Source organism: Urocampus carinirostris, chromosome 5, assembly GCF_059441175.1.
Source record: "Urocampus carinirostris isolate Australia breed hairy pipefish chromosome 5, RoL_Ucar_1.0, whole genome shotgun sequence".
Lineage (NCBI taxonomy): Eukaryota > Metazoa > Chordata > Actinopteri > Syngnathiformes > Syngnathidae > Urocampus > Urocampus carinirostris.
The window spans coordinates 39963737-39990369 of record NC_142353.1 but is presented as its reverse complement, the minus strand read 5'-3'; the positions used below and the strand labels follow the sequence as shown (position 1 = coordinate 39990369).

The following is a 26633-nucleotide window of genomic DNA, read 5'->3' as shown; positions in this document are numbered from 1 at the left end:
AGTATTTTTGCTATCTTCAGACGAGGAACTGTAATAGTCATCCATATCAGTAGGTAGCAGTTGATTTTTATATACTTTTTATGTACTAATTATCTGCTTTTGAGGTAGCACAGTACATTTAATAACTTCATTTCTTTAACAAAGCTGTTTGAGATTGCACTGTAAAAAATCAAACATTAAGCACGTCATTCTTTTTTTTTTAAGTATTATTTTCTTCTTTTTATATGCTAATTATCTGCTTATGCGGTAGTACAGTGAAATATTTGACATGACTTAATTTTCAAACATTTTCGACAGTGTGCCACGGAACTTTTTTATAAATAAAAGTGTACCTTGGTTCAAAAAGGGTTGAAAATGAATGAGTTATACGGTTAAAATGTCAATCCATGTTGTATATTTGGACTGGTGTAAAATGACAGCTCTGTTGGATATAGAAAAAAATGTTTTGAAAGTCATTAATCTTGGTGTGGCACACTGGTTTACAAGGACATTTGAAAGTGGCACTCCACACCAAAAAAGGTTGCTGACCCCTGCTATAGACTATCATCACATTGTATAAGCAAGCTGTAACTCAAGGTCAAATTCGGGAACGAAGAACCCATCAAAAACATTGAGACTGTGAACAATATCTACTAATATTTCTCCACCAAACAATTAGATTACATCCTAAATGGTGTCGGGGAACTGATAAATATAGCGAATCAGCGTTGGCCTTAAAAGCGGAGGCAGTACAGTATAGCCAAGGCTATCTGAAAGTCACAGTGCTCCAATGTTGTATTTTAAATATTTATGCATTTTTTGGCCTAGAGCAGTGCTTCTCATTTTCTGTCATTCCCCCAGGAAGAAACTTTATGTCGCAACGCATTCTGTAAATTCTGTAAGTGAATTTGATCTTCACGGTCGTTAAGATTGTTTCATTTTCCTCATGCTAAGGTTTTGAGATTTTCCTTGCCTTCATGTAGGTTTCAGATCAGGGGATGGTTTAATCATAGTCTGTAATAGTCTGTGCAGCCCTTTGAGACTTCTTGTGATAAAGAGGTATACCAGTGTTTGAAATAACGTCTGCAAGTTTTACGTCGGGCGTACAACTTTGGCCGACAACTTTTTCAAGAAAAAAAAAATCTCCCGGGTTTTTTTTTTTTTCGATTTCGAAATCTTCATTCGGTTTGGAAATTTCTGAATTTTGTTTGGCAATTTGCATACCCCGCAGCCAATCAGAAGCCTGCATCGAATAACTTAGTGCTTCCGGACTTTCCCGAGCGTTATAAGGTCGTGCATTTGCATATCATTTTTCAAAGTAGACGCACAGAGAACACAAGAAAAATGGATAATCGGTTAGGAATCATGCCAAAACCTCGGCCCCAGAAGAATGATTCAAAAGAAGCTAACAAAATTGATGACGCTACAAAGCGTAAACGTACATTAAAAGCATCGTGGAAAGAGGAGTTCACGTGGCTAGTAGCTGATGACGCAACGCAAACATTGCATGAATGAAGATGAGTAAATACAGATGCATACTGATGGCAGATGGAAAACAGCGATGTCATATACATGCAATGAATGTTATGAGTAGATTTGCAATAAAATTAATTTTAAAGTGTTGTTCTGTTATATATTCTGATTATCAATACAGTGGAACCTCGGTTTTCGAACGCCTCTCAGAGTCCGACCAAAAATTTCAGGAAATTCTTGCTTCGCTGTTTGGTCAAAAAATCGGAGTTCGAATGCTGGTAATGCATGAGTGTGTACGCTAGGGTGCGATGCTGAGTGGCGTACAGGTGTAGAGGGCTCTTTTCATGACCAACTGTTATCGCGTGCGGACGTGCTTTGTTTTGCTTTCGCTTTTATTATAGGTGTACGAAGTGTTTTAGCCCCATTATGCCTCCGAAGAAAGTCAGTGCAAGCAGCAAAGTTGCTACAGGGGAAAAAAGAAAAGTAGTGCGTACAACTATTGCATTTAAGAAAGAAATAATAGCAAAATATGAAGGAGGTGTGCGAGTGTCTGATCTTGCTAGGGCATACCCCACGGTCCACCTGCGCCTTCTGCTGACCACCACAAAGGTAAGAAATCCTATTCATAATTATTTTCTTTATCCTTTTTTTTAATTTTTACACGTTCATGTTAGCGTAATCTTTCGTACGGAAGATTACGATAACGCGGACGTACGATTAGCCTGGGTTAGCTTTGTTTACGTTAAACATTCAAGGTAAACATTCAGGGTGTTGGAACGGAGCCCAACATTCAGGGTGTTGGAACGGAGCCCCCTTTCCAATGAACCGCTCACCACTTGTTGTGGAGACCCGGGAGCTAAATGACTTGTAAACGACCTGATTTTTTTATTTTTACACGTTCATGTTAGCGTAATCTTTCGTACGGAAGATTACGATAACGCGAACGTACGATTTGCCTGGGTTAGCTTCAGTTTACGTTAAACATTCAAGGTAAACATTCAGGGTGTTGGAACGGATTAAAACGATTTACATTCTTTTTAATGGGAAAAATGATTTCGGTGATCGAACAAATCGGTTTTCGAACAGGGTTCTGGAACGGATTATGGTCGAGAATCGAGGTTCCACTGTACTTAATACTTAGCAACAATGGATTTTTTGCGATTAGTCATCTTATTGTGTTTCAAGTTGTGAAAAGGGTAACTTTTCAGAGTTGTCTGCCCTGGTGTCTAGTAACTTTTTGTCATGAGTTTCAGACACTGCTTCTACAAATAAACATGACTTGACTTTCTGTTTGTTTGTATGTGTTGTGTCTGAGCTAAGGTGAAGTGTTGAGTAAGCAAGAGAATAACCTGTATTCTCCTGCTTATACGGCAGGAACTAATCCACAATTAGTCAACTGAATTGATGTAAAGGTTCTATTTTCACTTACATTGGCTTCACACAATGAGCCGCTATAGCCTGGCACACAAACGCACTGGAAGTGGTTGAGTCTGTCTAGACAAGTGGCGCCATTAAGACAAGGACTGGATTCACACTCGTCTATTTCTGTCTGGCACCTGAAAGACATCAACGGGGTTTTAAATCAACAGGATCTGACAAACACCTTCGCCGGCACCTTTAATAAACCAACCTGACCTGACAAGCTTTAACGCAAGTGTGCAGGATATGAGTAGGACTCACCTGGCACCGGTGTAACCCGGTTTGCAGGTGCAGTTGCCCCCGGTGTCCCCCCAAATGCAAACCCCTCCGTTAAGGCACTCGGTTTTGGCATCGCATGCCGCTGGGGGGAATCGACGCCTGTTGGGCAAAGAAATAGTATGCAAATAATAATAATAATAATTTCCTTGTATTGTCATTCTGTGTAACAATGTACACAGAACGAAATGTCGATTGCACCTGACCCGTTGTAGCGAGCCGATGCAGCCGCAGCCAACAGAGGGCGCCGTCGACCACTTTTTAAGTCTTAGGAATGACTCGGCCGGGGCTCGAACCACCGACCTCCCAGTCTCAAAGCGGGCGTCTTACCATCTAGGCTACTGAGCTCCAATAACTCCAACACTGTTCTGTGACTCAAAATTCTTTGAGATCCATGCATCCAATGAATTCAACAAAAAAAAGGATAAAATAGACAGTAAAAAGTTTCACAGTATCCCAGCTTAAAACTGAAAACGGACACAATTATTTGAGGACAATTCCGTTTTTACAATATCTTCTATCCAAAACTGGGGTGGCCAACTGTGTGGGGTATTTGTCATGATTACCGATGTGAATCACCGGTGCCCGCCCCTGTGGCGCCAACTGCCTCGGACTCTGATTGGCTCCCTGTCCCTATTTAAACCCTCTCCTATCTGTCCCATTTTGTCAGTCCTTCTGCGAATCTCAGTTAACACTAGGCAAGCCTTTTTCGACGTAGTAGCTCAGGAGGTAGAGCGCTCGTCTTGGGATCAAGGGATCCCAGTTCGAATCCCGGCTCCTCCGTGTTACATGTCGAAGTGTCCTTGGGTAAGACACTGAACCCCTACTACCCCCAATAAGCAGGTTAGCGCCTTACATGGCTGCAAGGCCGCTATTGGGAAATGTGGAGCACATTGTAAAGCGCTTTGAGAAGTCATTGACTTGAAAAGCGCTATATAAAATGCAGATCATTTCATTTCATTTCATTTTCATTTCATTTCACCTGTTTTTTGCCCCCGTCTGTCCCCCGGCTTCGACTCGTTTTGATCCTGACCACGTCTGTTCTCCCGTCCCGGCTTTTGACCTTTTTTTGTCCCCGACCATATCTACTCTCCTTTCCTGGCCTACGACTCGCTTCTGACCCCGACCACGTTTTTGCTCTCCTGTCCCGTTTTTCCGTTCCCGACACCGCCATCGCTCGCTACGGAATATCCACTTCCGCATTCAGAGCGACCTGTTTCCAGCGCTTAGCGAACGCCGGATCGTGGGCGCAGCCCTACCTCTTTCCTTTAATAAAACTTGTGAGAACCGTAACGCAATTGGGTCCCGTTTCTGTTCTGGTCCTGACAGTCTTGGGTTAAGAGAAAATGGCCGAGCAATTAGTCCTGAAGATCTATACAAATATTCTCATTTATAAATAGATACACATGTTATATTTATTTATATTTGTTTTTAAATAGATTATTGAAACACTCACAATTGAAGCAAAACAATATATTTCGGGTTACCGTTTTAAGCACTAAATATGATATTTTGTTTTGTCGTATTACTGCGTTTTGTCGTATTACTGTAGTTTTTAGTATTCTTTTAGTATTTCTGCAGTTTGATTTTTGTTGTATTTTTTAGTATCTTTGTAGTGATATTGTTGTTCTATGTTTGTCGTAGTTGTTTTGTATTTCTGCAAAATCCTTTTTCTTGTATTTCCACATAAGTATTTTTGTAGTATTTCTGTAGTAATTCTGTATTATTTTTGTAGTATTTTCATTGTAGATCATTTGTAGTCAATCTGTAATATTTTTGTTATATTACTGTAGTTGAATTTTTGTCGTATTTCTGTCATATTTCGATAGTGAGTTGTTTTGTTGTATTTCTTTGGTATTTCTGTCATATTATGTAGTAGTACTTTTGTATCATTTTTAGGGTAATATTTCTGTAGTATTGTTTTTTTATATAGTATTCCTGTAGTATCATTTTTGTAGCATTTCTATTGTATTTCTTTATCTTTTCAGAATGAAAGCAAAATAATATATGAGTTCCCAGTTTTAAGCATTTAAGTATTTTTTTTGTACACACAGAAAGGGATATTGGGGACAACGTTGGCACCAAAAAACATATTTCCATCCGTAGTACTTTATTGACATATTTTGACCTGTTTGGGTTGGAGAGCAGGATTAAAATGTAGTAATAGTTTGCCCATCCACCTCACTAAAATATGCCTGAGATAATCATGATGATAAATTAAGACTGAAAAGAAGGACCAAAAATAGAACGTTAGAGGTTTTTTACTTGACGGTAGCTTTTTGGCATTCTTGCAAAGCGTGATCATTGTTGTTTATTTGTTCTCAAAGACTTCACTGAGTACACGATTAGGAACAGAGAGGGTACTCTAGGGCCGGGGCCCAAAAGACAATAGTTTTTGGTCCCTGCATGAATAAGAAATTAATGCTAGTGCAGCCAGCACGAGTTGTACATAGACGCTGTTGAACAGAAGATTAAAGGATATTGAATGCACTTTGCATGTAACTGAGTGAGTTTTTGCTTTCACTTAAATCTTTCAGGAAAAATGTATTATTGTATCTTTTTTTTTTCATTTATTTTTATTTTTATTGAAATGTTTTTTTTTCTCTCTCTCTGTCTCTCTCTGTCTGTCTCTGTCTCAGTCCCTCTCTCTCTCTGTCTCTCTCTCTCTCTCTCTCTCTCTATGTCCCTCTGTGTCTCTCTCTGTGTCTGTGTGTGTGTGTGTGTGTCTCTCTCTCTCTCTCTCTCTCTCTCTCTCTCTCTCTGTCTCTCTCTCTGTGTCTCTCTGTGTCTCTGTGTCTCTGTGTCTCTGTGTCTCTGTGTCTGTCTCTCTGTCTCTCTGTGTGTGTCTCTCTCTCTCTGTTATCTCTCTTTCTCTGTCTCTTTCTCTGTGTCTCTCTGTCTCTCTGTGTCTCTGTGTCTGTCTCTCTGTCTCTGTCTCTGTCTCTGTCTCTCTCTCTGTCTCTCTCTCTCTCTCTCTCTCTCTCTCTGTCTCTCTCTCTCTCTCTCTCTCTCTCTCTCTGTGTGTGTGTCACGGTGTGTCTGTGTCTTTCTCTGCCCCCGCCCCTCTCTCTTTCTCTCTCTGTCTGTGTCTTTCTCTGTGTCTCTCTGTCTCTCTCTCGTTCGCTCTCTCGTGTGTCTCTCTCTTTGTCAGTGTGTGTCTCTGTGTAGCTGTGTGTCTCTGTCCCTCTCTGTCTCTCTGTCTCACACTCTCTCTGTCTCTTTGTCTCACACTCTCTCTGTCTCTCTGTCTCACACTCTCTGTGTGTCTCTCTGTGTCTGGCTGCGTGTCTCTCTCTCTATCTCTATCTCTCTATCTCACTCTTCTCTCACAGTACTCTCTCTTCTCTCCTCTCTCTCTCAGTACTTAATGTCAATGATCCTCTATTAGTATTCAAATTTAATGATCCTCTCTTACACACTGGTAAGGGGGGTAATTACTTGCAAAAATAGTTCACTGGGCATAGATTAATTAAAAAATAAAACAAAAGTCTTTCAACATCCCGATAATACTAACATGCATGGTTATTATGAAATTTGTAAGATTACCGGAGCACCAGGATACAACCCATTAAAGCATACCCCAAACCCCAAACACATACCTAACACTACAGCTTTGCTCTTTTCTCCACTTTAAAAAGTCTACCAATTAATTTTTGAATATCTACCGTTTTTTCAAGTTTGAATAAAAAACTACAACCTGAATTAAGAGTAGTATTTTAGTAGACGGATACTTTACTTTTAAGCAAGACTAAGTCACATTACACGTTACAATTCTGTTTGGTAAAAGGTTTGCCACTTCTGGTTTTAAACATATATAAAACATGCTTTTTTGGTTTTGTATTATTCTGCAGATGAATTGTTTACTGCGCATGACAATAGAGGGCGCTATCACATCTACTGCTTTTTAATCTTAAAAGGTTGGCACGTGCACATAGATGTTCGGAGCTTGGCGTGAAGATAGATGCAAGAGAAAGAGGAAGAACTTACTGACAGCGTTTTCCCGCGTATCCAGGTGGACATAAACAAGTATTGGTCAACATAGTTTCCACACAAGTTCCTTCATTCAAGCAGTGAAACTCCAGACAGTTATCTACTTCTTCTTGACAGTTCCTCCCAATATATCCAGCCTCGCAGTCACATTGGTAGTCTGCCAGAAGATCTCGACATGTCCCATAGACGCAAGGCCCGGATGAGCATTCATTTATCTCGGCTTCACACAGTTCGCCTTCCCACCCTGGGTTGCAGCTACAGTTGAACTCATTAAAGTGATCCTGGCATACTCCGTCATTGAAACACGGCTGAGGGTCACACACCGGGGCACCCTGGCACCCCAAGATTGGCTCTTGTCCACTCAGTCTGGAGAAACGACTCATCTGAGGGGCATCAGGTGAGCTGAAAATGGGTAGGTAGGTTCCACCGATTCTAATTTCCCCCAAACATCCAGAATACTTCTCCGCCAGCCAAATTTGCGTATCGTTAAGGAAGTTGAGGGTGCCGCCAACTTCAAGGCTACAGCCGGCCGTCTGTCCATCGACGGTGAGACGCCATCGGGACTCTGAAGTTGCAGGGTCCATCATACTCAGATGGATGTGATGCCATGCTCCGTCTGCAATGACTCTGTCACTGGTAAAAGCCAGCAGGTCCGCACTATTCCCTGTGTCCATTTTGACGAGAAGGGTGGAATTCAGAAGACCCAGACAAAAGATCTCGGCTTGGTTCTCAGCCCGCAGCAAGATACCGTTGTTGTCCCGTGTTCTGATGTCCACCGTGATGTTTGTAATTGGGCTCGGTAGGGTGTTGTTGGCAAAATACACGAGAGCATTGTTCTCGAAAATGGCTTCTGTCAAACCTGTGGGATGCAAAAATAAGGAATTTCAGGTGCGGTGAAATCACTGGCTTGACAAACAAATTCACTTTTAGTTTATGGTATAACTAGGCTATTTCCTAAGGGCGATACAAATAAATGTGACTTGCCTTGAGTGCATCTTTTTTAATAGATGTATTCTGGAGTTTTCACAACGCATATCCACAACACAGCTTTTCATTTTATTTTTTTTATAAAGAAAGCCCACAAATGGGCATAAATTGTATTCACTGATTTATTTTTTTTAGATTATTTTGCACGCATGTAGCATAACACTGCAGCTGAGGGGTTAGCACGTCGGCAGCACAGTTCTGATGTCATGGGTTCAAATTTAGCGACCAGCCTTCCTGTGCGGAATTTGTATGTTCTCCCAATGCTTGCGTGGCTTTCCTCCAGGCACTCTGGTTTCCTCCCACATTCCAAAAATATGCATGTCAGGTTAATTGGCAGGGAGGCAGCATGGCGGCGCAGTGGTTAGCGCGTGTGCGGCACAGTTGTGAGGTCTTGAGATCAAACCTCCTGTGTGGAGTTTGTATGTTTCCCCGTGCTTGCGTGGGTTTCTTCCAGGAACTCCGGTTTCCTCCCATATGCCAAAAACATTGCATGTCATGTTAATTGGCCGGTCCAAATTGTCTCTAGGTGTGAATGAGCGAGTGAATAGTCCCTGTCTGTGTGCCTTGCGACTGGCTGGCAACCTGTTCAGAGTGTCCCCTGCCCACTGCCTGAAGATAGCTGGGATGGGCTCCAGCACCCCCGTGACCCTACTGAGAATAAGCGGTGCAGATAATGGATGGATGGATGGATAATGCTACAGTCCCGAAGTAGAAAAATGCATTATGATGTGATTTTTTTACGGGCACAATTACATATTTTTAAATGATTTTTGCTGTTCCCTTTCTAATTGTACAGTATCTCCCAATTTCCAAATAGTTATAGTTAATAACAGTAAAAGTTAGTTTTCATCATTTTTTGAAAAAATACTGTTGATGGAGTAGCAGTTGTATATATACATATATATATATTTTGGGAGATTGATTCAGAGGAGGGGATTCCCAGCCCCCTCGCTCAACCCACTGCAAAAAAGAAACATTTACATTATTAGTGGTATTTTTCGAGTTAAACGATTTTAGCTTCTTTTCTGGTAAAATGATGACATTCATACTTATGTAGGCAACATTCTTATATGGCAGATGATAGGTTGTTTTGCTAAGCGTATGTATTTTTCTAATTTTGGAAGACATCATGCATGCTAGACTCACAACCTCAGCCTCCCTTGTGCCTTTTTATATTTTATAATAATGTTTTTTATTTGCTTTGTTCTGTCTTTATTTATTTTTTGTGCCTTTTCCGAAACGCTGAATTGATGGGGATAGAGTCAAACTGCTTCATCAGCCTCTCACCTCTGCTGGTTTCCTGACTACTTGAGTCAGCTTTTGGTCAGAAATACGCACTAAATCCATGAAGAATTATAATAAAGAGCACAAATACACACAAACACACACGCACACGCATTACACATACAAAAAAATTAAAATCACTAACATCTATTACATGAGACAATTGTGACTAGTTTAAGTGTGTTTTTTTATATAAAAAAAGATAAAATGCCATCAAAAAAAAAATTAAAGAAAATACAAAATATCCATCCATTATTTGCACCAATTATCCTCAGTAGGGTCAAGGGGGTGCTGGAGTCCATCCCAGCCATCTTCGGGCAGTGGGCAGGGAACACCCTGAACTGGTTGCCAGCCAGTCGCAGGGCACACAGAGACAGACAACTCACTCGCTCATTCACCCCTAGGGACAATTTGGACCGGCCAATTAACCTGACATGCATGCTTTTGGAATGTGGGACTAAACCAGAGTGAACCCACGCAAGCACGGGGAGAACATGCAAACTCCACACAGGAAGGTTTGATCCCATGACCTCGGAACCGTGCCACACATGTTCTAACCGCCGGGCTGCCCCAAAAATACAAAATAAAATAAGTGGTTCCGGTATCATTATCCTGTAGGAAGTTTTTTTTTTTATATAACATTGTTTCGAAACTCTCGACATCAGAGCTGAAACGCAAAAGAAACTCAAGTTCAAATCCTTGTCTCTATGTGCAGTTAATGTTATCCAATTTGTAGCTCTACTTAACCAGTGACTGCAAAATGACCCTTCTGCAACCTCAGGTGACTTTCATCTTGAGGGACGCTCGTAACAAATGACTACTCACACTCGTAACCGTCCCAAAGCTCGACGCACCGGCCTCCTTCAAAGCAAGGATTTTCCACACACCACAAACGTTTCTCGCAAAGCCGTCCGGAGAAGTTGATGGAACAGTCACACTTGAAATCATTCCAGGTGATCAGACACTTTCCTCCATTGAGGCACGGCTCATCCTGTGCACAGACAAAGACAGGTACCTAGGATTAGACGCTCACTCGCAGGATCTCTAACCCAAGATGACTGCGGTGGGCCAAAACGTGCTGCAGGGGAGATTAGGAGATAACAAACAGATCAAAGGGATTCACAACCACCAGATCAATGTCAGTTAGGTTGAGGCAAAGCCCAACTGCAAGAGTGCACAGAAACACTGCTCCACAATTCGGAAACTTAAGCCGAGGTTTTGCATTAAAACTGCATTAAAGTGTCATTTTCTAACAGTACCTTGCATGTATCGTCACTTTGACATCCTGGCAGAACATTCCTCAGTGCAGTTGCCTCATAAATTTCGCCTTCTTCTTTATAATCCACGATGGACAAATGCTTGTCGTCCAGTCGAATGTCCTGTAGGCATCCCTTAAACTTTCCACCCCACTTGTTCCCATTTTCACCTTCGGGGAGTCCGCCAACAAACACAACATCACCTGCCTCGATGCTCACATTCCCAATGGCACGATGGTTTCCCGCTAAGGGGAAGAACACATGGCCGTAGTTGACTTTAATGGTGACCAAATTATTTTTTCCATCTGCTACCAACTTGGCTTCTGAGAGAAGAGTGGTGTAAGGGCTATATATGGCAACTGTAGCTTCCTTCAGGTAGATTGTCAGGTAGGATCTCTCCTCTCGGCGAAACTGCAGAAGAAGGCCATTTTTTTTCAGGGAGCGCAATATAAAGGAGATGGTGAAATTGTCTCCATGGGTTTCTGCGATGTTGAAAGCAGCATAGCTTGTCGTGTTCTCATGACCAAAGGTCCACGATGGGTATTCTAGAAAGACAGTGGTTCAACAAATTCATGATACTGGAGCATGCACGTGCAGAGCAGAATCACATTCATAGAGTCTGTTTGAGGAGCTAATGTGCCTAAAACAGACCTAACTGTGCCACAGTTCTGGTCCTGAAGACTGGTCCACCATGAGTTATAGAACTGAATTCAGTGTGCTGTGAAACCTTATCCATTATCAAATTTTGTGTTTTCTTTTTTTGACTCAACAAAGGATTTAAAAAAGATTTTTAAAATGTGTTTTATCAACAGATAATGTGGCCTCCGTTGAGTATATTTTAGTTAAAAAAAATACAAAAAAAAAATTGTAAAGAGCTTTGGCTCAAAAAAGTTAAGAACCACTGTGCAAAGGTGTGGAGTGTTGATTTGTGCTACAAAATCTCACCTCTTTCACAGGATTCTCCATAGTATGGCCGGTGGCACTGGCATTTAGCCACAACCCACATGTCCACGCAAAACCCAGTTTGTCCACAAGGGTCATCATGGCACAAATCTTCTTTCACACATCCTAAATCCAAACCAACGTTCTCCTCTCTCATCAGATCCTGAGGCAGTAGCAATTTATGGTCGATTCGAAGGTCTTCCATGCAGCCGATGAAGCCCCTCCCACTCAACGTGAGTGACAAATATTCCTTTGGGGCTCCTCCTACATACAGCTGCTGGAAAGAATTTGACTGGAAGAAGATCAGATGGTTGTACACTTGATTTTTCACTCTGCATCCTTCCTCGCAGCCGGGTCCTTCTACAACCATGATCAGTCTCTCTTCCATAGTCACTGTGACTCTGTACCATTCTCCGTCATTGACTGGACCTGGATAGATGACTTGCAGCAATCTGCTAGATTTTAACCAGGCCTGGAGTGAACCCTGTATTAACTGCAGGGAGATGAAGTGTTCCATGGTACCACGATGATATAAAAGCATGTCTGGCAAAGTGCTTCTGAATCTAAGCTGTACGTGGAGGCCATAGCTGTAATCATCACCACCTTGTCTCGCTCCATTTTTAGAACCAGGCAACTGCATGTGAACGTAGCCCTCTGTGTTGAAAGAAAAGGTGGTGGAGGTGTTGCAGAGCTCTCCGGTCCAACCCGGCCCACACCGGCACGTGTAGCTATGCTCCTCGTATGCCGTCAGTAAAGGCATGCAGAACCCGTCGTGTTGACATTGATGCTGCTGACAGCCAACCAGGAGAACGTCACAGTTACGCCCGCCCAGCGGCTCGGTGCCAGGTTCTGCTTCTGGACAATGGCATATGTAGGAATTGGCAGCATCTTGGCATGTGGCACCGTTCTGGCAGGGATTACTTTCGCATTCATCAATATCCACCTCACAATGCACACCTGTATGGGCAGAAGGGACAACATTTTTGTCATCTTACCAAAACAATGATCTTAGTCAAATGGCGAATCTGACATCCCCAACTCTTTGAGCGCCATTGACGGCACATAGCCTCCAAAAATCTCGGAACTGGGTACCAAAACGTGCGATTCTGCCAAGACCAATCTATTTTTGAAGGGCAGCTCACTCAAAAAACGGATACGTTAGAAACAAAAATAGACAGAAGAAAGATGAGGATTTAATCTTTTCATTTGAAGTCTGTTTCTATAGAATCAACTCAAATATATGTGGAGATCCTGAAAGATCCGTCAAAATGCTCACAATCAACAGGCATAAACCAACTCAGAGTTTATTATATGCAGACGCAAGCTTTCCTTCATACACCCATCTACGCAGATTCGATTGAGGCAGTGCATCATTTAGTCATTTGGTTGATGAGGAAGCTGGGGAGGATATTGATAATTGGTAAATTGAATTTACATTATTCAGGCCAATTTGATTTAATGGAAGGACATTGACTTAGCCACATTGTGTCAGTTGGTTTATTTTGGACATTCAGCGCTTTGCATACTCAAAAACAGTCATAAGCAAAGCATCAGCATGTTCAAAGACACTTTAAGCTTTCTTTAGTGCTGTACACAAAGTTTAGTAATCCAATAAAAGCAGGTGTTATTGCTATAGTCAATACTGTATATTAAAAGTGCTGTACCATGCTGTACCTGTCATCCCCCATGACTCACAGCAGAAACCGAACAGCAGCAGAAGCAGTAACCTCCTTCCTCTCATCCTCCAATAAGTCTACGCCAACACGCCCACACTCGCTTGCACTGCTGGATGACACAAGAGGGACAACCGTGTCCTTTCTGTCTTTTTACACCTCAAGCTTAAAAAACTGTCTTAACTCCTCTGCTATACTCAATGCAGTCGGACAGCAGTGATTACAAGGCAGCCCTGCCCACCTTAACTTGTTTCCCCTCCTCCATGCCACTCCTCCAACCTCCTTCACACTCTGAGTATCCACAGCCCATCCTGAGAGAAGTAATAAGCCTACAGCTTCCAGCTGGCTCCTGTCACTATTTGACAGGGCGAATGCATTCCTGATCCTTGTGCTGGTGGTCAAAGGGTGCTGGGTTTGGGCTGCTATTTTTGAAAGCAACCTGCAGGGGGCACTACAGGCCAAAGGCTACAGGCAAGAATGGCGTTTCTTTTAAACTTTTCTGCACTAGAGTTGCGGGGATGTTGGAGCCCCTCCCAGCTGGCTTCAGGCAGTGGTCAGAGGAAAGCCTGAACCGGGTCACCATTTTTTTGATTCGCCAATCAACATACAAAGAATGTTTTTGGAATGTGGGAGGAAACCAGAGTGCATGGAGGCAACCTACGCTGGTACATGGAGAATATGCAAACTCTGCACATGGGAGCCGGTAGCTAGATTTGTACCCTGGACTTCTGCAACATGGCACTGAGGTGCAATTCACCTTGCTGTCATGTTTCAAATGAGAAATATTCTACAGTATACTACGGGAGGGCAGCACGGCGGCGCAGTGATTAGCTCATGTGAGGCACAGTTCTGCAGTCATAAGATCGAACCTTCCTGTGTGGAGTTTGCATGTTCTCCCCGTGCTTGCGCAGGTTTCTTCTGGGCACTCCAGTGTCCTCCCACATTCCAAAAACATACATGTACAGGTTAATTGGCCGGTCCAAGTTGTCCCTAGGTGTGTTTGAGCGAGTGAGTTGTCGGTCTGTGTGTGCCCTGCGATTGGCTGGCGACCAGTTCAGGGTGTCCGCTGCCCACTGCCTGACCATAGCAGAGATGGGATATATATATAAGTACAGACGAATGTACCCAGCTACTTTTAAGATGGTCTTGTACGCAGTGGTCTTGTAAACATTAATGCTTCATGAAAAAAAATAAAACAAACTCTGGTAGGGTGGGCACACACAGTGGGACACTGGGGGCAAGAGTAGCACCCAATTTTTTGTATTTTTTTTTTATTTACATTCATACACACATTATACAGGTATATTATCTTTATATTTTGCCATCATTGTTTGGCAGGCTGTTTTGGGCTATTTTTTGGCCGTGTTGGCCGCCGGCTATTGACTGCCCATCCCTGTTCTATGTAATGTCTAACTAAGGCCTATTGAAGCCATTGAACATTTTTAGTGGTGCTGAAAATACATTTTTTGCACAGAAAGCTTGTTTTTTGATACCCAAAGATGCTGGATTTATTTGATAAATTAATACATTTTGTAAAACTGAACTAAATTTAGAGAGCGCTATTTCAATTTTTGCTTGAAACTAAAACAAAAAAAATTGTATTTGTTTGTTGTATTAAATCAAAAATACTTAGAAAATCAAAGTGGCCCTTGCATCCCTTAGTTTGTATTTATGTGTCCTTCATAGGAAAAAGTTTTGTCTGGTGTAAGCACCCTGCAAGCTCTTAATCATGGCAACGGGTGAGGACAGCAGATAAATCTTCAAAAGGCTTACCTTAAACCGGATTCTATTTTGTAGTGTCACCAAAAGGTGCGTTTCTGGTGGGTTTAAGATTCACTCAATGGCTCTTTGCATTTTGGTGTACGTGAAATATGTTTACAGTAAAAACAAAAAATGCATGGATTTATAAATGCTGACGAGAAGAAGACAAACCATTACCGTCTCTCAATACTTCATTTAATGAGACGTTCTGCCCAGGTCCCATACATTGCATTTTTAATTAACAATGAAGACATGGAGAAAATGCACAAGTGGAACCTTCGAGTATGAGGCCACTTTGACAGTTGACTGTGATGAAGCCCACATTTGTAGTATTCAGCTAAGCAAAACAGTCGGTGAACCTCAGTACCAATATTGTTTGACTACCTATTGTAATAGAGAAGTCAAGCAAGCGTAAAGGCGTATGGAACATAATAGGATTATGATTGGTTCAACATGGAGATTCTTCTTATTCAGTAACTTATTTAGTCTGACTTTGTGCCAAAACATTTTAAATCTTTTTAAAACGATTATCAAAATGATCAATTTGCACATCCACATAGGGTCCAGATGGAAATTTTGACCAGCAGATTTGAAACAGGTTCCTAATCAGCTTTGTTATAATCCCCACTCCCCACTCCCCCTTCAACAATTGCTTTGTGGTTCTGGTTTAATACCCGAGATGAACATATGGGAGCATTGATTGGCTTTGTTGTTTTCTGTTCTTGTAAACCATATGCATCCCCTTCTGTTGGCTGTGGCCCTGATTAGTAACGTGTGGTTTGCTGTTGACATATCAATTCCTATTTTGTTGTCTCTTAATTCGTACGGTGGTTTAAGGCAGTCTGTGTTCGGTTAATTATTCAAGCATTTGGTCAAAATGAGCCAAAAATGAGTGCTAAAAAGCACAAGGAAGAATACAAATTACAGAGATTCAACATGACCTAACCGCAGCAATTTGCTTCTCATTTTTTTCCCCAGTTTTCCGCGAGGTTTTGGTTTTTATGTCTGCTCCCTCTAGGTCAGGGGTGGCGAACATGTGGCTCTAGAGCCGCATGCGGCTCTTGGCCAATAAGAATGTGGCTCTTTGCCTCATCATATTTTCTATATACTGTGGCTCTTTGCCTTGTTTCGTGTTAGGGTTTTTTTGTGTGTATTGAGGGTGGACACTTTCCTTGAAATCAACATAAGAACAATACTTGTTGTATTGTAAGGAGAGAAGTGTGTTATGGGAAATAATGTGTTTTTAATTGTGTGTGTTTGTGTGTGTCTGTCATGGCAGGTCAGTGCATGGTGTGGCTCTTTGACTCTCTCAGTAAAAAATTCCGGCTCTTTGTGTCAAACTTGTTCGCCACCCCTGCTCTCGGTGATGCTCATGTTATGTAAAATAAATACGAATGTCTTAAACCTTTTTAATCAAATCAATATTGTTTTTTTAACATTAAGAGGTGCAAAAAATACTCAAAGCCCCTTTAAACAATAAGTCTGACCTCGGATGGGCCCATCCATCCAGTATCTGTACCGCTTGTCCTCAATAGGCATGCGGGGGTGCTAGAGCCCATCCCAGCTATCTTCAGGCATTGGGCAGGGAACACCCTGAACTGGTTGCCAGCCAGTCGGAGGGCACAAAGAGACAGACAACTCACTCGCTCATTCACTCCTAGGGACAATTTGGAGTTGCATATTTAACCTGATATGCATGTTTTGAGGAATGTGGGAGGAAACCGGAGTGCCCAGAGGAAACCCACACAGGCACGGGGAGAACATGTAAACTCCACACAGGGAGGCTGCGGTATCTGGACTTGAACCCTAAACATACACACCAGGGGGCTGCACGCTAACCATATTATTCATATTATTTTTTTTGCGGCACTCTACAAGTTGTAATACCCAATTGATGTCAGAAAAGGCAGCAAAATTTAAATACCTTGTGTTAGTGTGTTTTGTAAAAGTTATATAAAAACTCCTACCAGTGAAGCCATCAGAGCAGAAACATTGATACGAGTTGATTAAATCCTTGCAGCTTCCCTCGTGCAGACACGGAGCAGACAGACACTCGTCCACGTTGACGGAACAATTATCCCCTGGAACAATATTTGTGTCCACGTCACTCCATTCAAAAGGAATCTGAGTAGGGTTCGCTCGCTTACCTGTGAATCCAGGTTGACAGTGGCAAACAAATCCCGCTGCGTCTTCATAGGAGAAGTTGGCTGCGCCGAGTTCAGGGAGAACCCCGTAGTGCTCGACATCCGAGCGTTGGAAGCATATGCCGTCGTTTTCACATGGGAGCGTTTCACACTCGTCTTCATCCACCTGACAATTATCACCATGGTAACCTGAAACATATCCAAAAGGTAAAGGGCTAAAGCCATTTATGTCATGCTGTCTGAATCTGATTATGATTCAATGTGATTTGCAAAGTTACACACTTAAATTATTTTTTATATTTACATTACATTAGTAATCAAGATACCATTAATTCCGCGCGAAAGATTTGGAGCCAAAGACTTTGGCTGCAGAACGCCAACAGTACACCTGAAGCTGTTTTCAGCTCTACTGCAAGTTGTTTCTGTCACTGTAGTTGGATCATGTGACCATACAAGATGGAAACTACCGGAGCGATTACCAGAACGTGCGCATATGTAACCACTATACCAAAAATAAAACATGAAAATATGATCCCTATATTTTTAGACGACAGCACCAGGGCAACCACACTGTGGGGAATACTGCCAGATTGCAACATAGACGTGGTTTTTGTGTGATTTCATCGGTGATTCCCGCTGTCATAGACCAAATGGAATTCGCTTGTCATCGTTCCCTGAGGATTAAGGAAACTCCAGCAATCTGTCATAATTCGAATGATACGGAAAGAGAACAGAATCCTTTGAATTTCTATTCAATATGGATGTATAAACTCGGGACTTGATTTGTGGGTGAAAAGTTGAAATATCGTATGTAGTCAGTATTGAATCAAGTACTCTCAAAGTCCCCGTTTGCCAAATTATCTGAATAATATTGGCAAAAATGTAGACTAATTTATCTTCTAGAAGGGCATCATAAAGGTTTTCAGACGTCAATGAAGAGGGCAGCTTTACCCTTTCATTCCCTTTAATTTAAATGAAATCAACCTTTTGTTGTGTGTGATTTTATTTTTACTGGGACTTTGTTCCCAGACTACATGAAGGTAGGGTATGTAACTGAAATTGAAGCACTATGTCGCATTTTGCAATTTTACACAGTCAGCAGTTGCTGCATTCTATGATTTTTATTCAACTGTACTAAAATGTATTGTCGGAATTATAGCTGCAACGGTTAGTCAATGTTATCAACAAAATCAATAAGAGAAATTGTCGACAATGAATTTTATTGTAACTTTGTCGCCAGACATGTTTTTCTGACACAGTTAGGTACATTACTTGATATCAATCTCTGCCAAGAGTCACTCATGTGCGATAACGTTTCTGTCTGAAGTAGTAACATACTGAAATGAGAACGGAAACATGAAGTACCCGTAGCAAAATTTCTAGAGTTTGAAAAATTTTAAGCTCGATTTGGCAAATACAAAGACTACTTGCAAATTTTGCCAAGCGGACCTTGCGTATCATGGCATTACTTCAGCGATGCATTAGTATTAAAAGAGAAAGCACGTCGGAAAGTTGAACGAAATGGAGTCTGACTCGCCTCAAAAAGATTCGGGTAACATTCAAGCAAATAAGATTTAATGACATGTGTTGTTCTTAGTTTAAAGGGATGAAAAATGTTTACCCAATTTATATTTCTTTTTTTGCCTTTATCTTTAAAAATTGGATAGATGTTTAGTTATGGGTGTTTGCTTCTACTGACCAAACACTGTGCCTAATGCTTTAAATAGAATGCACAGTATGTTCGATAAGAGATGTAATTTTCATCGTACCCCTTTTTTGGTTTATTATCATTAGCCGCATAATTAAATCAAATGCATGCTTAATTTAGGGGGAAATATAGAATTATTCAATTATTCGAGTAATTGTTTTAATAGTCAGTGAGTAGTCGACCATTTAAATAGTTCGAAGGTTGCAGCCTTAATTTAACTTGCAAGCCAGAAAGAAAACAAAGAAAAGAAGAATAAATCCAAATTATTTGTAGTTTTAGAGCACTATCCAGACTATGAAATGAATTTAAAAAAAAAATAATTAATAAATAACCACTTCCCACCCAACATCCCAGGCAGTCACATACGGACGCATAAACATAAAAACACGCTGTGATTATACTGCAGATGAAAACATGGCAAGGCACAGAAAACCATGTAAAGAGAAGCTCCATAATATAACCTTGATTTGTCCAAACATAATTTTGAGAAAGCAGAAACAAGGAATGCATTCTCATTGTTGCTCATTATCAATGGCCGCATGAAAAATATGCGTTTTTCGCACAATCACAAAATGCTGCTCTTTTGACCCAATCTGGCCTCCGGGAATTTAAGTCTTATTGTTGATTTAGCTTTATGCGTGGGAAACAGCCAGTCTGGAGAGGTATTAAGCCACATTAGCAAGAATCCTTTAATTCGCACACCCTATTGCGATTTGGTCTTTTTAGGTCAGACCTGAGCACTCCGGTTCTCGAGGGCCGCATGTACTGCATGATGTTGGAGATTTCTCATCTTCAAATCGAGTAATACAAATTATAAGCTCATTAGCACGCTGGTAGTAGCTTATAATCACCTGTATTGGAACGGAAAAACCTAAAAAAATCAGGCAGGTATTGTGGCCTTCGAAGACTGGAGTGCCCAGGTGGTCTGTTTTAGATGCACTCTGGTTACAACTTACTGTCATTTTTAGACACTTTTTTCATTTGTGTATACAAATTACACTGTTTTGGTTTGCTGTTCCTGTAAAATTCACCTAAAATACCAATCAAAACGTAACCAAAGTATATTGAATGCTATTCTTGAAGAGTTTGGTCTCTTTTGAAAGGTAAGACTACTAACATTGAGTAATCTGAGTTAGAACACAGAGAAATAGAAAGGGTTTTTTTTCGTCTGAATTTTGTTTTTTCAATCAAACACCCGAAAAAGAGTGTAGCATGGGCATCTTAGCTGAAGAACAGGTGGGACAATAGCTTAAAGCCTTACCTAGTACCTTGTCAAATTTGATCAAATCTAAAAGAATAAACATTGTGTTTTACACATTGTTCTAATGGGAGGTCTAGGTGTTTCCAAATTGGCCATTTGGAGACAATCAATTCACACCCTTTAAAAACTTTGCATTTGTCTATTTTACTTCGGCCAGTTTTTAGACATTATGTAGGAGTTGTAAATGTTTTACTTCTCTCAGAAGTCAACCAATGATTGTGCACAGTTGCATGTAATCGTGGTGCATAAAAATGAATCACATTGGAATTGTGCATGTTTACTTTTGCCTCTGATTTGAACACACAAGCTATATGTGTACTTATTTATGTAGGGAAGTCCATTAGCTAACATTTGAATCAGTCAGTATTGACTAAAATTTTCGAAGCCGAATTGGTCGTGAGTTTTTTTTTTTTTTTTTTAAATACGGGCCTTCATAGGTTGTCATAGGCTACGTACCGTGAAAGAAAGTTTACAATTGGCCAAATGCCCAGTCAAAATGTAAAGGCAAATGGAAGTATAGAAAATAATCTGGGGATTCTGTTTACTTTTCAAGGGGGAGTAATGGAGCCAAACAGACAGATTAAAACAAATATCGTCAAATAATGCGGAAATACTTCTTGGCGGATTTTCCTTTTATCTGTCGGCCTTATCGTGTGTTTTGGAGTAAATATTTTACATGGTTGGATTCACTGGATTTTTGTGAAGGTAACCACACCATATTTGCAGGTAATCGTGTCATGAGTAGAAGTTCCCTTGTTTGAGTAGAAGGTATCTTGTTTCAGACGTATTCTGACGTTTTTCGGATGAGTATATTTTGAAATTGTCATGATGTCTTGAATCCCTAAATTTAGGCTTTCCAATAAGATGTGGCATGATGTATTTCAATGACTGGTGACATCGTGAAGACACAACTTTGTTTATTAACAATCCAATGGTGAAGAAATAGAGAACATGGAAAATATGATTACCTGGCCAACAGAGGCATTTGTATTGATTGATCCCCTCCAAGCATGTTCCTCCATGCTGACACGGATTGGATGCACATTCAGGAACATCCTCTTCACAATTGGGACCTTCGAAACCCGTGCCCTCACAATTACATTGATATCTAAAGGAGGACAGGACCCACAAGTTGAAATTGTTAGTGTGATCTTGTTCAACACGCATTTCATAGTCCCATTTAAGCATATTATGCATTAAACATTTTGAAATAATATAAATAATCAACTAGACATTCTAACATTTTAAGATACAAAAACACAAATAAGTCCTGTGGAAAGGATCATGCATTGTTGTACACATGATTGCATAGTAGTTAGAATAAATGCATTACTGTCGTGTGGACCGTACCTGTTGATACCGTCAATGCACCTGCCATCATTCAGACACGGCAAGCTAGCACATTCATCGATGTTAACCTCACAGTCTTGACCCTGGAAGCCATCCATACAATCGCACGTATACATGGCAATGTGGTCTCGACAGGTTGCACCGTTCAGGCAAGGTTGTACTTCACACTCATCGATCTCCACTTCACAGTTTATCCCTGAAGACATGGAAGTGGGACAAGACATGAGCTTATGAGCTGAGTCATGAGATTGGCAAAATGCCATTATACATATTTCAGACCTAGGGACTATTTGACCGGCCAATTAACCTGACACGCATGTTTTTTGGACTGTGGGAGGAAACCAGAGTACCTGGAGGAAACCCATGCAAGCACAAGGAGAACATGCAAACTCCGCACAGGAAGGCTGGTAGCTGGATTTGATTCCATGACCTCAGAACTGTGTACACACACACATATATATATATATATATATATATATATATATATATATATATATATATATATATATATATATATATATATATATATATATATATATATATATATATATATATATATATATATATATATATATATATATATATATATATATATATATATATATATATATATTTATAAATATATATATATATATAAGAGAGAGAGAGAGAGAGAGAGAGAGAGAGAGAGAGAGAGAGAGAGAGAATATATAGAGAGAAAGAGACAGAGACAGAGAGAGAAAGAGTGAGAGAGAAAGAGCGAGAGAGATTGAGATGGAAAGATTTACGGAGAGAGAAAATGAGTAAGGGGAGATGAAGATACAGAGAGAGAGAAGGAGAGAGAGAGAGAGAGAGAGAGAGAGAGAGAGAGAGAGAGAGAGAGAGAGAGAGAGAGAGAGAGAGAGAGAGAGAGAGAGAGAGAGAGAGAGAGAGAGAGAGAGAGAGAGAGAGAGAGAGAGAGAGAGAGAGAGAGAGACTGGTTGGAAACATAGATAGGCCTGGAGAGAGATAGGTGTCACCAAGTGCCCCAAGACACAACATAGGAAATGGTGCCCCTACAACCGTAGTGGTGAAGGGATCCAACCAGCCAACCAACCAACCAACCATAGGTATAAAGCGAGAGCTATGGATAAATATTGATAGATGGATAAACAGACAGACAGATAGATAGATAGATAGATAGATAGATAGATAGATAGATAGATAGATAGATAGATAGATAGATAGATAGATAGATAGATAGATAGATAGATAGATAGATAGATAGATAGATAGATAGATAGATAGATAGATAGATAGATAGATAGATAGATAGATAGATAGATAGATAGATAGATAGATAGATAGATAGATAGATAGATAGATAGATAGATAGATAGATAGATAGATAGATAGATAGATAGATAGATAGATAGATAGATAGATAGATAGATAGATAGATAGATAGATAGATAGATAGATCGATCGATCGATAGATGGATGGATATATGAATAGGTAGACAGGCATTCACAGAAAAAATACTCTTTCCTATTCACGTTCTTCTTACCTTTGAAGCCATCAACACATTCGCAACTGTAATCGTCCACTTCATCCGAACAGGTTCCATTATTTTGACACGGTTGCGAGGCACACTCGTTTATGTCCAAGTCACAGTGGGAGCCTTGAAATCCAGGCACGCAGAAACACTGGTAGGCATTGATGCCATCTTTACAAATGGCACCGTTTTGACACGGTGCCGACTCGCATTCATCAATGTTTTCCTCACAGTTGTCGCCCTGGTATCCGGCATTACACTGACAATGATATCCGACGTCAGGAACGTCTATGCAGGTTCCGCTATTGTGGCATGTTTCCTCAGAGCAAGTGGTGACTTCAGACTCACAGTACTGACCTCCTAATCCATGAGGACAGTGGCATGAATACGCATCAAATCTGTCCACGCAGAAAGACCTGACCCCTTTGCAGGGGTTGCTTTCGCACTCGTCCATGTCCTGGTCGCAGTTGGGCCCCGTGAAGCCAGCCGGACAGTGACACGTGAAATTGCCAGTTCCGGGACTGCTGGTGCAGTTGGCACAAGGTGCCAAGATGCATGCATCGTATAGTTCATCGCAGTCTTTGCCCATATACCACACGGGCCCTTTGGGGCAAAGGCACACGTAGTCACCCAGATGTTCCAGACATGTGGCGCCGTTGTTACAGGGGGATGATAGACACTTGTCTGCTGCAGCCGTACAGAGAAGACCTGAGCATAAAAAACAATGAGATACTGATGATTTTTGGATGGGAACAGCACAATTTTTGAGATTTTTCTTCTACAACTCAGGAGACACAAATGATCAGCTCATAAGCAAGTTTGCAGGAGCTTGTTAATGATCCTGGCGATTGGACAATATTTTATATGCAGTGCAATGCTGGGATTTTCATCCGGTACATCAAAAGGTATTCTTCAAAAGTGGAATCTTAATAAAATATAATTACTGATTTCTACCAAATAAGACAGACGAACTGGCTGTGCTGGTGAAAAACATCAAAGCACACAGGGATTGCAGTTTGCTGTGTTTTACGGTCACGTGGATCACGTCTAGCATCCCGGACGCTAACGTCGTGCTACCCGGAGCTCCCCGGCGCTGTTAGACAGAGACACGAAAGCCTGGGGGAAGCGGAGAGGAGGTGGACTCGCTAACACGAGGTAGTGTATCCCTGGGCACAAAGATTTCCATCTGCTGCAGGGACGTCGAACTTTTGGACTAGCGTCTGACGTCATCCACTCCGCTGTGGCTAAACTACGACAAAGCACCCCGAGGTGATCCTGTTAATCTGTTAATAAACAACAAAGGAGACTGGTGGAAGTGTGAATTTGTGTATGTATAAAGTATCTATCTATCTATCAATCTATCTAAAACTAAGTGTACAGGAATAATTTGTAATACAGTAAAATTGTCGAGTTATATTAGTTATGTATTGTCCAACATTATGGCTATTCAAGTAGAAGCCCCTGGGCCAAATACAGCCCAGAACCAATCAACAATATCCATCCATCCATCCATCCATTATCTGCACCACTTATACTCAGTAGGGTCGCGGAGGGTGCTGGATCCCATCTCAGCTATCTCTGGGCAGTGGGCAGGGGACACTCTGAACTGGTTGCCATTCAGTCGCAGAGCACACAGACACAGACAAGTCACTCGCTCATTCACACCCAGGGACAATTTGGACCCGTCAATCAACCCGAAACACGTGGTTTTGGAATGTGGGGGGAAACCGGAGAGCCAGGCGTAAAGCCACGCGAGCACGGGGAGAACATGCAAACTCCACACAGGAGGTTCGATCTTATGACCTCAGAACTGTGCCGCACACGCGCTAACCACTGCGCCGCCGTGCTGCCCCCAATCAACAATAATTGGATTTCAGAAAACCATACAGTGTCGTAGGTTAATAGGGGATGGCGAGAGAAAAACACAGTCCCGGCCCGGCACGAAGATCTTACCTCTGCTTCACGTGTAACATAGGATACACAAATCTATGATCAAATCTAGCAGGTGAAACTCGAGAAACGCTGCTCCAGACCAAAGAGATGATAAAGGCCTTTAAATATTCAATAGTACCAATTGCAGAATCTCAGCTGTATTTGAACACAACTTTCAATGACTAGTCTGAAATGTGTGGATTATACAATAAGTGAATGTCTTCGGTTCTGTTCTGGACATCCTTCTGGCATAATCTTGAGCTGTAGCATGAGGCTTATGCAGAGGGGCTACCTGTCACTCTGACCTTTCAAGGTGCTTAGGAACCAATCTGGTAATGAAAGGGGGGAAAAAGCCCATCTTTCTTCTGGACTTAATGTCAAGGCAGATGGTTTCAAAAGTAAACGTATTAGATAGCTAAATTTAGAAGATGTCAGTCTTGTGAGTATGAAAGTTTTACACGCAACTGCTCTGCTGTTTGTCATGGGTTTATATTTTAAACTGGCCAAGAAAGAAAAAAAAATGGCGGGTTGATTTCTAAATGTATTTTGAAGTAATATTTTGTCAAAATCGCTCTCTGATCTTTGTATAGATGACTAGTACCGTATTTCCTGAACTACAACGTTCATCCGATTGCAAGTTGCACCCTTAAAACATTCCTTGGTGAGCTATTTCATGTATAAGGCGCACTGGATGATTGGGCGCATCAAAATAAAACTACAAGGTTGCCTTTAAAAAGAAACACCGGACCATTTAAAAAAAATGTATTTCATAGACTTTAAATAGTAGGGAATTTGATCTCACACCTAAAATAACTTGATTTGTTCATAATTTGTTGCCGTATCTAGAATCGTTTCTTAGTATTTTTATACATTTGTGATTTTATTTTTTACTGATTATAACGCACACCTTTTTTTTGTTTTGTTACTTTAGATGCGCCTTTTGTGCAAAAAATACTGTGACTACAATTTGGTGTGATTTTTATGTAGAAATTTAATTAAAAACTGTCATGATTTGCCAATTGCCCTCACCTGCGCTCACTCGTTCAGCCCCAGCTGCCACTCGTTCCCTAATTAGTCCTCCTCCTATTTAAACACGTCATTCTTGTTTATTACTGGTCAGTCCGTGTGCAAACCTCAGCGCATGCAAGGCAAGCACTATTGTCTCTGGCTCCCGTTTTGATGCCGACCTGTTTCCTGTATCGATCCCGATCCAAGCTCCGTTATCTTGTCCCGGCTACCCGTATCCTGATTCTGTTTCCTGTATCAATCCCTGATTCAAGCTCCGTTCTCCAATCCCGGCTACCCGTATCCTGATACTGTTTCCTGTATCGATCCCTGATTCAAGCTCCGTTCTCCTGTCCCGGCTACCTGTTTTTTTCTGTTTCCTGAATCGATCTCCGATCCCTGACTTCTCGCTCGTCCCGGCTACCCGACATGTTCCGATCTTCGACCACGCTCCGTCTCCCGTCCCGGCTGCCCGACTTGTTATGATCTCCAACCGCGCGCCATCTCCTGTCCCGGCTGCCCGACCTGTTCCGATCTCCGACCACCAGATTGCTGTCTTTTTCCTCTCGCCCTGACTTCCCGATCCCTTAATAAAGCATTGTGTGAAACGTTACACATTTGAGTCCCCTGCTTGTACCGGTCGTGACAAAAAATAAATTGTGTACAATATTTATCAAAC

General features: G+C 41.4%; 1 protein-coding gene across 2 annotated transcripts in view; it reads right to left on the bottom strand.

The window, feature by feature from the left end:
- The window catches only part of LOC148366390 (protein crumbs homolog 2-like), a 51152-nt gene that overhangs the window by 2005 nt on the left and 22514 nt on the right, over window positions 1-26633 (bottom strand). For both annotated transcript variants that reach the window (XM_088335217.1, XM_088335218.1), the window contains exons 2-12: window positions 23030-23725; window positions 21504-21699; window positions 21122-21261; window positions 17188-17373; window positions 17008-17121; window positions 11610-12563; window positions 10668-11209; window positions 10234-10399; window positions 7135-7996; window positions 3133-3249; window positions 2882-3008 (exon numbers count right to left, since the gene is read on the bottom strand). In XM_088335217.1, the coding sequence (XP_088191343.1) occupies window positions 2882-3008; window positions 3133-3249; window positions 7135-7996; window positions 10234-10399; window positions 10668-11209; window positions 11610-12563; window positions 17008-17121; window positions 17188-17373; window positions 21122-21261; window positions 21504-21699; window positions 23030-23725 (4100 nt within the window). The remainder of the gene's footprint in view (window positions 1-2881; window positions 3009-3132; window positions 3250-7134; window positions 7997-10233; window positions 10400-10667; window positions 11210-11609; window positions 12564-17007; window positions 17122-17187; window positions 17374-21121; window positions 21262-21503; window positions 21700-23029; window positions 23726-26633) is intronic.